This window comes from Oenanthe melanoleuca, chromosome 24 (genome assembly GCF_029582105.1).
Source record: "Oenanthe melanoleuca isolate GR-GAL-2019-014 chromosome 24, OMel1.0, whole genome shotgun sequence".
Lineage (NCBI taxonomy): Eukaryota > Metazoa > Chordata > Aves > Passeriformes > Muscicapidae > Oenanthe > Oenanthe melanoleuca.
Window position 1 is genome coordinate 995,743 of NC_079357.1, and position 13,951 is coordinate 1,009,693.

General features: G+C 53.9%; 1 protein-coding gene across 4 annotated transcripts in view; it reads left to right on the top strand.

The window, feature by feature from the left end:
* CEP164 (centrosomal protein 164) overlaps positions 1-8,863 on the top strand; it is a 31,934-nt gene extending 23,071 nt beyond the window's left edge. Inside the window, exons 21-32 of one of the 4 annotated variants that reach the window (XM_056509615.1) lie at positions 189-257; positions 465-643; positions 1,132-1,258; positions 1,661-1,722; positions 1,855-2,062; positions 3,007-3,114; positions 4,038-4,152; positions 4,581-4,886; positions 5,188-5,254; positions 5,538-5,651; positions 6,462-6,564; positions 7,628-8,863. In XM_056509615.1, the coding sequence (XP_056365590.1) occupies positions 189-257; positions 465-643; positions 1,132-1,258; positions 1,661-1,722; positions 1,855-2,062; positions 3,007-3,114; positions 4,038-4,152; positions 4,581-4,886; positions 5,188-5,254; positions 5,538-5,651; positions 6,462-6,561 (1,455 nt within the window). In that variant the 3' untranslated portion in view covers positions 6,562-6,564; positions 7,628-8,863. Of the gene's footprint in view, positions 1-188; positions 258-464; positions 644-1,131; positions 1,259-1,657; positions 1,723-1,851; positions 2,063-3,006; positions 3,115-4,037; positions 4,153-4,580; positions 4,887-5,187; positions 5,255-5,537; positions 5,652-6,461; positions 6,565-7,627 lie in introns of all 4 variants that reach the window. The other 3 variants (XM_056509613.1, XM_056509614.1, XM_056509616.1) reach the window with 3 other exon arrangements.
* The last annotated feature ends 5,088 nt before the right edge of the window (positions 8,864-13,951 follow it).

Below are 13,951 nucleotides of genomic sequence, written 5' to 3' on the forward strand. Positions count from 1 at the left end.
TGTCACAAGTCAGAGCAGGGCTCTGGTTTGCTGTGAAAGTCTCAGGACTGGATTTGCTCAGTGCTTTGGGGGGCAGTGAGTGGCCGTGAGAGAGGTCACAAAGCAAATCTTGTGTATTTTTTGAATGGTCTTGAGACTCAGGCCTGAGTCCTGGCTCTGACACTCCCCTGCCTTCTCTCTTGTCACAGGAGGAGTCCCTGCAAAGGAGAAAGCAGCTGCTGCTGGATGAGGAGGAACAGATGCAGCTCCAAAGAAATGTACGGACACCTGAGGGCAGCACCTTAGCACTGGGGCTTTAGGGAAACCAGGGGCTGGGAGGTGGGTGAGTTCTGAGCTCTCCAAGGAGGAGAGGCAGCCCTGTTCTCCCAGGCTGTGCAGCTTGGTGTGTGTGCAGGATTGGTACCCTGTGAGCTGTGAGCCCCTTGGGGAAATGACTGCGAGGGATTTTCTGGGTTTTCTCCCAGGAAGCTGCTCTAGCCTCTCAGCTGCGCCTGGAGGAGAGCAGGAAGGAGCATTCCAGCCTCCTGGAGTCTGTCAGGCAGCTGAGGAAGGCCCTGGAGGAGCTGCAGGACCAGAAGGCTGAGCTGGAGGCCCAGGTGGATTTGCTGCAGAGCCGGAGCCAGAGGCTGCAGAAACGCATTGGGTGTGTGTGAGAAATTTCCTCTGATGGCAAAAAAATCTGCCCTGTGCCCCTGACAAACCTCTCCAACCAAACCTGGGGCTCTCCCTGACCTCTGAGCTCTGTGTGGGGCCATGTTCCTTCAGAATCCTGAGGTGCACAGAGCTGATGTGGGCTGGCTCCAGATTTTTTATTAACTCAGGGTGTGAATTTGAATTTGCTCCTTCACCTCTGCATGTCAGGGTCATTTGTCTCCTCCACTAATGCCTTGGGAGGTTAATGAGGTGCTGTGAGAGGGGCACTGAAATGCACAGAGGTTTTCCTGAGGTGGCTGAGCTGCTGAGGAAGGATGGGAAGCAGTTTCCCTGCCCAGCCAGGGCTGTAACACCACAGAGCCAGCCCTGGTGTTGTCTGGCACACCTGCAGCCCTTCCCCTGCTGGATTCTGGAGGTCACTCTGGACACCACTGCAGGCTAATCAAGTGCCTCTGCTGTTGCTTTTTCCTGTGGCAGAGAGCTGGAGGAAGCAATCAGGAGCAAGCAGGAGGCACTGAAAGAACTGGAGGCAGAAGAAAGTGTGGAATCTCCAAGAAAGAAAGCTGAGCTCCGTGTTGAAGACCTGAGAGAAACTCCTCAAGCTGTGAGTAAAGCAGCCTGTGAAGGTGTTTGCCTTGTGAGATCTGAGGCTGAAACTCCCTTGAAAATCCCAGCATTTGTTCCTTCTGTGTGAAATCATTTGAGATGCAGAGATGGATTTCTCTTTGCTGGTGTGTTCAGTAGTATTTGCAGATGTCTGCCTATTATTAGTGGGTGGAGAGGAGTGTGGGATACTCAAATCAAAAGCAGGGCTTGTGTTGGGATAGAAATGTCTTTGTTACCTTCAAAAGTCACGCCAAGAACATCCTGGTGCTGTGTTGGGTCTGGGCAGTGCCATGGTGATGCCATTCCAAGCTTTTGCTCCTCATTGGATTCTTAGGGGGCCCTGGGCTTCTCTTCCCCCCACACCCATATCTGAGTTTTGCAATGTGTCACCTCTCAGCAGACATCCAGAGATCCTTCCCCAGCCTCCCAGAGCCCCGAGGAGAGCGAGCTGCAGTTTGATCGGTGAGCGTCAGCAAAAATTCCTGCTCTGCTTTCCCTGCTTTTCCCTTGGGGCGTGCCCACCCGTTTCTGGGGGTGCTGTGTGAGGTGTGCAGCAGCACAGGGGGCCAGCACAGCCCTGCCTGTTCCCAGCAGGGTGCAGAGCTACCTGTCAGCCGAGGGGCAGTCGCTGAGGAGCGCCAAGGAGTTCCTGCAGCGCCAGAGCCGCTCCCTGCGCCAGCGGCGCTCGGCGCTCAGGGCTGCCAGCCTGCGCTGGCACCAGGACCTGCGCAGGGCACAGGAGGCTGTGCAGGACCCCCACAGCTCCCAGCTGCTGCAGGGAGTGCAGAGGAACCTGGAGGAGGTGAGCCCTGGGCGCTGCCTGTGCTCAGGTGTTGGGTGTGGCATCAGCTCCTGGCTCTGCGGCTGCCCTGGTCCTGTTGGTGTGGGCTTGGGTTTGGGGTTGTCCTGGTTTGGGGACAGGTGTCTGCCAGTAAAGGCAGAAGCTTCTCTTTGAAATAGACAATATAAACCCCTCCCTCCAAATCATTATAATTTTGAAATTAAGGGGCTCTCAGGCAAAGATATGGGAATTAGGAATAACAGTTCTTTACTAGGAAAATTAAAATAGAAATGCAGTATTACAAAGAACAATCCCAAACCCTGCCAGAGTCAGAATCCAAGCTGACACCCGTCAGTCAGTCAGGGTGTTGGCACAGTCCCATTCAATGGTGGCTGCATCCTCCTGCAGGGGCAGATGTGGTTCAGCTGGAGCAGTGCTCCTGGAGAAGGTGCAGTTTCCTCTGAAGCTCCAGGGATGATGTGGAAAGGTCTGGCTTTCCTCTGGAATCCAGTGGAAAGAAGGTTCCTTGCTGTCCCAAATCTCAGTTTTTATCTGGGTAGGAAAGGCTTGGCTCCTCCCCTGGCTGGAGCATCTCCCAGTGGGATGATGGAATTTTATCAGTCATGCCCTGGGACTCAATGGCCATTAACAGGAGATATCTCCTGGAGGGAGGATGGGCTGTGGGAAGATAAAGATGATTGCCCAGCTGGTTTAAAGATGGCCCATTAGCAGATAATGTGTGCCAGGAGATCAGGGTCACTGTGACAGAATTCACATTTCTGGCCACATCAGCCAACACAGAGGTGAAGCCTCCTTTCCATTTGCTGACAGGATTTGGGAGTGATTTCACTGCAGCAGCACTTCTTGTGCTGAGCAGGATGAGGGGATCAAAGTCACCCCAACTGCTGATGCAGATTATTTCCTGTCGTTCCTGTTTAATTTCCCTCCTCGGTGTGGCTGTGCAGGAGGCAAAGGAGTTGGACAAGATGAAGTTGGCCATGCAGAAAGGACAGGTGCTGCTGAAGAAGAAGGAGGAGAAGCTCAGCCAGCTGGAGTCCTCACTGCTGGAGGAGGTAACTCCAGCATCCCTGTCCAGCTGCATTCCCCCTGCCCAGAGCTCTTGGCCTCCTCCCCTGGCTTTGGGTCTTAAAGCTCCAAGGGTTTGGGGGCTGAAATTCACAGAATTTTTGGGTTGGAATTCTAAGACTTCAAAGCTTGGAATTCACAGAGTTCTGGGGCTGGAATTCCCAGAGTTTTGGGGCTGGAATTCCTAGATTTTGAAGCTGAAATTCCCACATTTTTGGGGCTGAAATTCCCGGGTTTTTGGAGCTGAAATTCCCAGGGTTCAGATCTGAGTCTTCCAGGATTTTGAGGCCAAGCAGGGATCCCCTGTGAGGGGCTCGTGGTCCCTGTCAGGGCTGTTCAGCTGGTGGCCAAAGACTGGTGTTTGCCAGCAGAGCTGGATTTTGGAACCAGAAGTGAGCACCAGAGGCTGCTGACTGCAGAAGGCAGCTTGGGGAAGCTGCATGGATGGAGCCTGGAGAAAACAAGGGCAGGGCACCTCCTGTGAGCTGGGATGGAGCCTGCTCTCCTGAGCAAGGCACACCTTGGGATCTTTGGCTCTGCCTGGGGCCACGTGGCCTTAGGCAGGGCAGCAGATGCAGGAGAACCAGACCTTTGATGGTCAAGCTCTTGCTCTTGGCACAGAGGACCAGCCCTGCAGGAGCTGTGAGGTTATTTACAGCACAAACCACCCTGACTCCTGCTGGAAGGGCTGCTTCACCTGGCTGCTGCCTTTGGCCACTTCCAGAGCCAAAGCAGTCTCTGGACATTCAGCCTTTGCTGTCAGGGGCTGAAGACAAGTTTGCCTTCACTTGACCTGTGCCTGACTGCAGTCCAGCTCTGTAGACAAGCTGCAGGCAGATTTCCAGTAGCTTTTATGTTCCAGGGATGATACAGCAGGTTTTACTGGCATTGTTTTCCTCCTCCTGACCAGCTCTCAGATGAGGATACACTGAAGAGTTCTGCATGCAAGAAGGTGGTGACTTTTGATCTGAGCACCTCTGAGGACACAAACAGCACGTCCAGTGTGAATCTGGGCCAGTCTAGATGTGAGTGCCCAACATGTGAGGCTCCAGGCCTGTTGTGCCTTTCCCTCTCACCTCTCTGATGTCCCTGTTTCCATCTGTGCTCAGCTCTGTCCAGGGCAGGTCTGGGACTGCTCTGTGTCCCACACCTGATTGCAAAAACTTGTTTCCTGCTACAGTGGCAGATAAGAGGGATGGGATCTGTGAGTGAACCTGCCTTTTGAATCTCTGTGGATTATAAAATCTCTCTGCTTTCCCTCTGATCCTGCAGAGCTGTGTTGCTCTTCTGCAGGAGTCTGGGCTTCCCCTTCCTCACATCCATGGCAGGAGAAGCTGCTGTGATTCTCTCTCATGCTTTTTCTTGGGCTCTGGAAGGAGGGCAGGCACACAGCAGGGTTGGGTTGCTTGTCACGGCTTGTCCATGATCCCTTTCTTCCCCTTTCTTCCTTCAGTTGACTTGAGAAGGGATTTGTGGCCTGCCCTCCATCAGGACAAGATCCAGCACCTGAGGGACTCTGTGCAGAGCATCACCAGCGAGCTGAACTCAGTCCTGGGGCTCCTGGACTCCCTGAGCCATCAGCAGCCTCCTCTGCTCACCTCCACACCCCACCTGCCCACATATCCCCCCCTGGGGAACCCCCCCAGGGCATCCCCCCTGGAGCAGTGGGCCAGGAGCAGCAGGCTCAGCTCCAGTTACTCCCTGTCAGGGCAGTCAGTGGACAGCATGCTGGCAGAGAAGTGGCACAGGTATTTCCCAGGTGAGTCTCCTGCCTTTGTTCCACCTGCTTGGCTGCTCCCTCGTGCTGGGGAGGGTGGGTGCTCTGCTGCTCAGGGGATCAGGGATGAGAAGCTCATTCCAGAAGTGCAGCAGATGGCTGATCCTGTCATCCTGCTCTTTACTGCACACCCAAGGAAGCAGCAAAAGAGGAGCCAGCCCCCTCCCAGTGGCACAGAGGGATCTCCATCTGTTTCCTGTGTCCGTGGGCAGGAAAGCAAGCACACCCAGACCCCCAGGGGATTTTGTGGGGTCTGAATTTGATTTTATTTATTAATTTCCAGGTGGGTTCTCATCGCTCAGTGGGAGTCCTGTGCCTCTGGACAGCAAGCTGGGATATGTCCCTGCAGAGTAAGGGCCTTTTTCCTTGAGATGTTTCACTGTGCTGCTGTTTATTGTTCTCTGCAGTGATTATTAGGTCACTTATCATGTAACAAGTAGACAACAATTTGATAATTACTATGAACTACTTATTAAGGAGAAAAGCTGTATATATACATATATATGTATACACACCTCTTCAGTGTATATATTAGAGGAGGTGTTTTTTTCTTCACTTTCTCATCTCTGGGATAATTTCTTCCCAGGTTTATTTTTTTCCCCCACTTACCCTCTCTCTCTCTCACTGCCACAGTGAACAAATCCGGCTCTTCCAGTATTCCAAGGTGAGTGGGCCAGAGAAGAGGAATATTGAGGGCATGATTGAGAGCAACAAGAAATGGCTGAAAGACTTCAAGGATTCCAAAGTGTATCTTTTTCCTGGGTCTGGCCTTTAATTGCATTCCTGCTTCCTGCAGAAGGAAGGGTGTGAAATGAAGAGCTGAGCAGCGATTTCAAGACCTTGGCCTCCATTCCAGTGGCTCTGCAGAGGAATGGGTGTTTAGCAGATGGAGCAGGAGTGAGCTCTGTGCTGCTCTCTGAGCTGCACTTGACTGAGGAAGTTTCCCTTCCTTTCCCTGGTTGTGCTGTGATGCTGCTCAGCTGTAAAGGAGCAGTTTGAGCTGGGAATGTGAGGATTTAAAAATACCAAATAGTGCAGAAGGGAGGATGGGCTGGGCAAGAAGGGGGTCTGGCTTTGCAGGGCTGCTTCTGGTGCCGTGGATGGAGCCCTTGGGCACGGGCAGGCCCTGCTGAGCAGCCTGGGAGGAGGTGAGGGCACCTGCAGATGTGTGGGCTGGGCATGTGGAGGGGCAGGGAGGGCTGGGATCCCCCAGAGCTCTCTCCAGCTCTGTTTTGGGGAATCCTGTAGCATGGGGCTGGATCCAGAGAGCAAGACCTCTCTGTGCTGTGGGCAGGGATACTCCCAGGCTGTGTGGTACCAGCCTTGTGCTGGGGCTGTTGGTGCCTCCTCAGTGTACACTGATATTAGCAGCAAATCCCCGTGGCCTCTGTGCTGTCCTGAGCCTCTGAATTCCCTAATCCCCCTCTAATTCCATTTGACTGGGATGCAGCAGGCTAAATGCAGCCTGTGTGCACTGGGCTGGCTCAGTACCTGGTACCTGTGCTGTCTGTGCTAATTCCTGCTGTAAGCCAGGCTTTTCCTTCACCCAGCTGTCAGACCTCTCTCCTCACAGGCACAGAAGCCCCCAGGCAGCAGCCCCAGCCTCCTGCAGCTGGGGCTGGATGAGAACAGAGAGATCAAGGTGTACCACTACTGAAAGGTGGGATTTTCCTCTGCAGGGGTGGTGGGGAGGGGGTCTGTGCTGTCTCCCCATGAGGGGCTGGGTTTTGGTGATGCCCAGCCAGGCACCTCCACTGTGTCCCTGTGCCACGTCCTTGAAACTGGGTGTTCTTGCAAGAGAGTGGAGGAAGGAGGAAGAGAATCCCAGACGGATTCTTCTAATCCTGTAATGTGTCCAAATATACTTTATAGACTGTTTAATCCAGCAGTGACACATCAGGGCTTCAATAAATCAACATTTCCCTCATTAGTATTCCAGCCATGGCGAGGCAGAGCTGTGAATCACGGAGGACTTTGAGTAACTGGTCAAGGGGGAGGATGTGAATCCAGCTGAGGCTGTGCTGGAGGAAATGTGTCAGGAAATGAGCCTGCCCTGCTGCCCAGCAGTGCTTGGTGGCAGGTGGGACACGTCAGGTGGCCTGTGGCACGTGGGAGCAGCAGAATGGCTGCAGAGTCTGGGGGTAAAATCAGGGAATGGCACATTCTGGCTCTTGGGGAATGTTCTGCTTGTTTGGGGTGGAAGCAGCAGGAGCTGAGCCAAGAGTGGTGGATCTGGATGAGCCTTCCCTGCTCCTCTCACTCCAGGCTGGCCAGAGCAGCTGCTGCAGCTCCATCCCTGTCAGGATGGCAGGAGGGGACAGGGAGGGCTTGGCTGGGGAGCTCCTGGGAGTGCTGGGACAGCCCCACCTGCATCCTCCCATGCCCTGGGGACAGGGATCCAGACCCCACCTCAGCAGCTGGGATCCCTGCCATCAATCCTGGAGCTCCTCCCGGGAGAGCAGGGCTGTGGGAAGGTGGAGAGCTGGGATGAGCAGCTCCTGCACCTCAGCTGTGGCGGTGGCTCCCGGCTTTGCTCCAGGTGCTGTGCTGTTCCTCTGGAAAGGCCAAATCCAGAGGGTGTCCCAGCCCTCTGGGATGCTTGCCACTGGGAGGGGTTTCACTCTACCCAGCGGGGAGGAGTCAGGCGTTCATGGAACGTGGCTATTTGTTGTCTTTGTCAGTATTTCCTCCGAGCTGACTCTGAATATTTCCTGCTTTGAAAGGCTGCCGGGGACGCTGCTCTTCAAGGGATCCATCTGTGAGGAACCACCTTCAAAGCCATTCTCCTGAGGCAGCTGCTGGGGAGGCTGTGAGGCTGCTGCCCCACAGCCCCTGCGCTGTGTGAGCCCCTCGGGTGGGCGGTGGAGGGAGGCAGAGCCCCTGCTCTGCTCCCCGGGTGCCGTGTGCTGGCACACCCCTGGCACGGCGATGTTTACAACCAAACAGAAATATATTTTTGATGAACATCATTTTAAAGCTTTTAAGAATGTATGTATTTTATTTTTTTCTTGCTGTTTCTCGAGGATTTTTGTAATTACTCAACCAGCCTTACTCCTTCCTAGGAAAGGAGGGATGAAAACACGGGTATCCCATCTGCTGTTGGATTGCACAAACCCCTTCCTGTAGGGATTCTGCTTTTAGTTTATTGCATACTCAGAGGACACAACCCCAGTCAGGGGTTTCAGAAGGGACCCCACAGTTGTGGTTGCTGTGGCCAAAGCCATATCACTGAGTCCATTCTGTGTTTTGGGAGAAGCATGCATTAGCAGTGCAGGGAAATGCCAGTTTTTTTTTTAACAATAACTTGGTTTGAAGCCTGCTCCTTTTTCCTGTTAAAACCTGGGGTAGCAGCTGTATCTGGTTTTGTATAAATTAAATCAACATGAGCCTGTTTTGTATGATGGTGGTGGTTGTCACTCTGTTTTGTTGTAGCTGGATATCCAGCTGTACTTACCTCTCACATCTCCCCTTGACTCTGGGCTCTCTCATGTTTTGTCTTGTCAAGGTCATTTCTGGCAGTTCCCAAGACCACTTAAGCTCGCTGTGGCTTTGTTACCATTGTTCTTTTAAGTATCTGGACAGGGTAGCAAATGCAGAGGCAGAGAGAAGAAAGCTAAAAACCAAAACTACAAAATGGAAACAAGGCATTGCTCTGGCAGCCTGGGATGTGTTAAAAATGTCTCTCTGTGGCTTGCCTGTGGCTGCTGATTTCCCCTGGGTTGGGAGCAGCCAGGAATTGCCCCAGCAGCGTGCTGGGTGATGCTGGGATGGCTGAGTGACACTCTCACCAGGAATTGGGAAGGGTTGGTGACATGCTCTTTTCTTCCCATGACTTGATCCATCTCCTGCTTGCTCCTGCCAGCAGCCTGGGAGCTGGAGGGGCTGGAGAGGCACAGGGGGAGCAGGGTGTGGCTTGTGCACACCTGGAGGCTGGTAGTTTTGTCCTTAAAAAGAAAACAAACAACCACCAGGGTTTTTTTTTTTTTTTTTTTTTTTTTTTTTTTTTTTTTTTTTTTGCCCCGGTTCCTGCTGTGGCTGAGCTGCACTGGTGTGTCTTTGCCCTCTGGAGAGCTGGGTAGGAGCTGTGGTGGCAGCACACACTGTCCAGGCAGGCACTGACAATTCTCCTGCCCTGCTGCTGAGCAGTTCTGGGACGTCCCAAATCCCAGCTGGAGTGTGCTGTGGCCCTGCTGAGATGGGTCCCATGCAGCAGCTGTGACCCCAGGCTGGGCTGGGCTGTGTGTTCCTGCTCCCTGCCCCAGTGGAGCAGAGGATTTGCCTTTCCTGGAATGCCAGCACTGAGTCTGTGGGAGAAACTCTGCGATTAGGAGAGCAAAAGGGCAGTGCCTGATTACTTCAGCAAGCTGAGCAGGGGCTGTAAGCTCATTAAGGGGCTTGGCCTCTGCCTGCCCAAGGAGGGACATCTCAGTGCTGGCAGTGGGGAGATCCCAGTGTGCTGCTGCCAGAGCTGAGCCATGCTGGGCACCCTGATGACAGCGCTGTTCTTTGTGGTGAGGGCAGTCAGACAGGTGAGTCTGGGCCCCAGGGGACCTTTATTGCTGCACTGCTGTTCTCACCTGCCTGAGGCTGCTCTCTGTTTCTGCTTGCCCTGCTAGGAATGGCTTCTGTGCCTCCTAAACCCCCTGGGCAGGAGGGTGGGAGCTCTGTGGGGTCAGTGTTGCCACAAGGGGTGGCAGGGGAGGGCTGTGATCTCTGCTGATGATTGTGGCTGAGCAGCTCTTCCTGTTCCTCTCCTGTCCTCTTCCCTGCTGAAAAACCCTCCCTGTGTGCAGCTGGGGACCAACCTGTTCCGTGAGGAGCCCCTGCCTTACCTGGTGTACCAGCCCCTGCCCTGGCAGATCCAGTGCGTGTCCCAGAGCCGCCGCACCAGCCGGGACAGCGAGGTGAGGGAGGGGGCTGGCAGTGCCAGGACAGTGAGGGAGGGGGCTGGCAGTGCCAAAACAGTGAGGGCAGGGGGCTGGCAGTGCCAGCACAGTGAGGGCAGGGGGCTGGCAGTGCCAGGACAGTGAGGGCAGGGGGCTGGCAGTGCCAAAACAGTGAGGGCAGGGGGGCTGGCAGTGCCAGGACAGTGAGGGCAGGGGGCTGGCAGTGCCAGCACAGTGAGGGCAGGGGGCTGGCAGTGCCAAAACAGTGAGGGCAGGGGGCTGGCAGTGCCAAAACAGTGAGGGCAGGGGGGCTGGCAGTGCCAGCACAGTGAGGGCAGGGGGCTGGCAGTGCCAGGGTGCCAGGGGAGGGGGGCTGGCAGTGCCAGGACAGTGAGGGCAGGGGGGCTGGCAGTGCCAGGGTGCCAGGGGAGGGGGGCTGGCAGTGCCAGCACAGTGAGCTGAGGGCAGCTGGCAGTGCCAGCACAGTGAGGTGAAGGCAGCTGGCATTGCTGCTGTGAGCCAGGCAGCCTGGAGGTATAGGCAAGGGGGAAATGTAATGCCAGGAGTGCAGGAGTTGGAGAGGTACTTGAAGGCAAATTCAAGCTTATTTTTGGAAATGGAAATATCCCCTGGCAGCCCAGGAGCTGCAGGTTCATGGTGTAGGGGCTGTCTTCTTACTGGTTTGAGATGCAGAACAGTGAGGATAGCCTGTGCCAACATCCATCCATGGGCTGGAGCATCTCACAGCTCTGAGTTTGGAAGCAGAGCTATTTCCTGCCTCTCCTTGGAGGTATTTTCATAAATGCAGATATTAATTAATCAGTGCTCTTTGAGGGAACAACAGTAAGCATGTTCCAGCTTCCTAAAGGGAATGGAGAGTGGAAAGGTTCCCAGCTGGCCTGAAAGGGACTGCCCTCACTGCCTCTGCCTGGGATACAGCTAACTTTTATTTTTATTTTATTTCTCTACCTTTCTAGAGAGGCAGGAACTCCCGGAACAACAGCATCTACTCACTTTCTGGAGAGAAAGGTGAGTGTGGAACAGGCAGGGAGGCAGTAAAAATCCCCAGTCAACACAAGTAATGAGTGGAACTCACAGCTGGGACTGGATGCAGCAGAAGAGCAAGCATTGCATCCTTCTTGGCCTTTCTCCTTCCACAGATGTGTCTGTGGCATTATTAAGGGATATTTGGTGATGAGGAGATCAGCCAGTGAAGGTCCCAGCGCTGCAGGGCTGAATATACAACCCCCATGTGTGTCTGTGCTCCCCTCTTCCCAGGAAACCTGCCCCACTGACCCAGGTGGGGTCCTGCTGTCCCATAAAGCAGCCCCCTTCTCCTTGTTCTGGGAAACCCACCTGGCACTCCCCCTCTTCTCTCTGCTGCAAGGCTCTGCAGTGCTCTAAAGAGGATTTGAGCCATTCTATTCTCGGTGCCAAGCGGATCAGTGGGGCTGGGGGTGCCAGGAGCTCTGCCCAGCCTGGCTGCTGGGCTGGGCTTTCACTGCAAGTAGCTGCAGGTTTGGGGCAGGTGGGGTTGTGGCAGAGCTGCAGGGCCATGCTGACCCTGGCAGTGCCCAGCAGTGCCTGTGCTCAGCCTCTGCCCTTGGGCAGGATTCACAGCTGGCACTGTCTCGTGGAGCAGGGCAGGGGGGAGCCCACTCCCTCCTTTTATTTATCTTTTTGCTCTGCAGTTTCTTTCAGGCAGTGAAGGGAAATGGGTTCAGGTGGCAGTGCTGAGTTTATAGAGCAGCATCTGGCCCCAGGATTGCTGATGGCTGCTCGGGGGGTGCTTAGCAGTGACACACTGGCTTAGAGGAGCACTGCTGAGTGGCTTTGATGCAGTTCCTGTTGAATTTCACAATACTTCCCTAATGCCACATTAAGCAGGAGTGGGGAGGGCTCCCATTTGTCAGCGTGAGAGCTTTATTGCTGCACAGGGCAGGGCTTTTTTCTAATCTTATTTGTGTGTGCGAAAGTAAGTGAGCATCGTACGTGGTGATTAAACGTGGGGAAGCTGCAGCCTTGGGGAGTGGAGCTGTGTAAACAGAGGGCTTAGCTCTGCCAGGGAGGCTGGGCTTTGCTTTACCTGCTCCTCCTGCCCTGGAGATGTCCCTGTGGGCTGCTGGAATTGTGGTTTTGTGCTGAGAGCTCTGCAGCAAGGATAGTTGTCCTGTCTGAGGAATGGGGGGGCACTGACCCCATGGGGGTGATGCCAGAGCCCTGCCCTGCTCTGTGGAGCCTGTTCAGGGCTGCTGGCACTCTGTGTGCTCACTGTGATGCTCTGTTACCCCTCCAGGTGACGTGAGCCCTGATGCCAGCAACGAGAGCAAGGTCACTGACCCTTCTGAGAGGGCAGCCATCACCATCCAGACCCACTTCAGGAGGTACCAGCAGCAGAAGCAGGAGAAGAAGTAGCCACAGCAGCCACCTGTGGCCTGCACTGTCCCTCCTGTTCGTCTGTTCTGTACCCCAGAGACATTTGGGGCCGTGGTGACTGTGAACCTGCCCCCAGTACGTAGCTCCTGGTGCAGATGTAGGTTCTCTGCCCTTGTGTTGGTGCTCACAGGGAGTTCTCTGTCCTGCTCAGTCCTTCCCCAGACAGCATCACTTCAAGGGCCGGGTTACAGCTGCTGAGGGGCTGCTGGGGACAGGGCACAGGTGTGACAGCACATTTGGGAGCTGTGGCCAGCCCTTGGGTGATGCTGTGAGCCCCAGCAGCTCTGTGGGTGGGAGGGGATCCTGGCCAGTTGTGCAGGCTGGTCACTGCCCAGCTGGGGCTTCTTTCACCCCAAGAACCCTCCCTGTGCCTCCACCTCCTCCACTCTGCCTCTGGAGCTGGGTAGGAAAGCTGCCTTTGTCCCCTGCTCTGTCTGGCCAGCACAGTGTCCAGGGGCCAGCCTGGAGTGGCACATTGCCCAGGGAATGTGCAGCAGGGACTGAGGGGAGCAGGAGGTGAGCTGGGAGCTGCTCTCACCTGTTTCTGGGGTGTCCTGGTTCCAGAGCAGGCACTGGGTGGGACTCTGTGTCCTGAGGGTGACCCCCCTTTCCTCCCCTGAGACAGTTTGTGCTGCAAACTTGTGCTGTGTTCAACTGTGCATGCCAGGGCTTGTGCCTGCTGGGGAAGGGAAGGGGGGAATCCTTGCTGAGATGTAGGAGGAAATCTCTACTAGCCAATTCCAATAAAGTTGTATTAATCTCTGTTAATCTGTTCCTCTTTTTATCTTGCTAATCTGCTTACTCTCACAGCTAAACACGCTTGCCATTTCTTGCCTCTTCTATTTTTAATTCTGTTTCTCCCTTCAATCTCTAAGCCTGGGGTTGGTATTTTGGAGGTGCTGCCTGGCTGTGACCCCAAGGGCTGGGCACTTGGCTTTCTGTAAAACCTGTATTATGTAATGGTTTGTAAATGTTATGTGTGTTATAAATGCTGCTTGGGAAGGGTGCCCCTCCCCATATGGGATGTTCCTTGGTAGAGGATGGCTCTGAGTGGCACCTGAATAATGGCCAAAAATTATAAAAAATGAGCACAAGAAATTGTCTTAGCAGCTTGTTTCTCAAGCCCCAGGAGTGAACAGCTGCCAGGCTCTGGCCAAGGCGCTTCCAGCTCTGCAGGATTCCAGGAGTTACCTTAGTGAGGAAGAAGCAGATGGCAAAGGAGGATCTGCTGACCAGTGTGCCAGCAGGCTGGGAAGGGCACTGCAGAGCTGCACGTGGAAGCTGCAGTAACATCACTGTAGTTGCATGTCATTTTAATTTGGGTACTTCAATTAAAAAAAAAAAAATCAAGGAGAGAGAGGTTGAGAAAATGACCTCTGCAGTGCTTGATTATAGCTGATGAATTAAACCCTGTCAAGAGGAGGAAAAAAAAAAAAAAAGGGAATGGTACAAATCTGTGTGTAGATACTCCAACTGCTTTGAGCTAAAATAGGAAATGTATCTGTTTGTAAGGAAAGAGCTGGAACCAGTTGGTAGCAAGCATGGATGGGAAAGTAATGAAAACTTGAGCTTATAAATTACAGGAAAAAAGGAAATGAAAGTGCAGTTAGTTAATTAGACCTCAGACAGCACCAGAAGCTCCTCAGAAAGGTGAAGTTCTATTTTGGGTAACTAAAACAAGAGTTAATAATGGCCTGAGCTGTTTTTTGCCTTTGGAACCAGTAA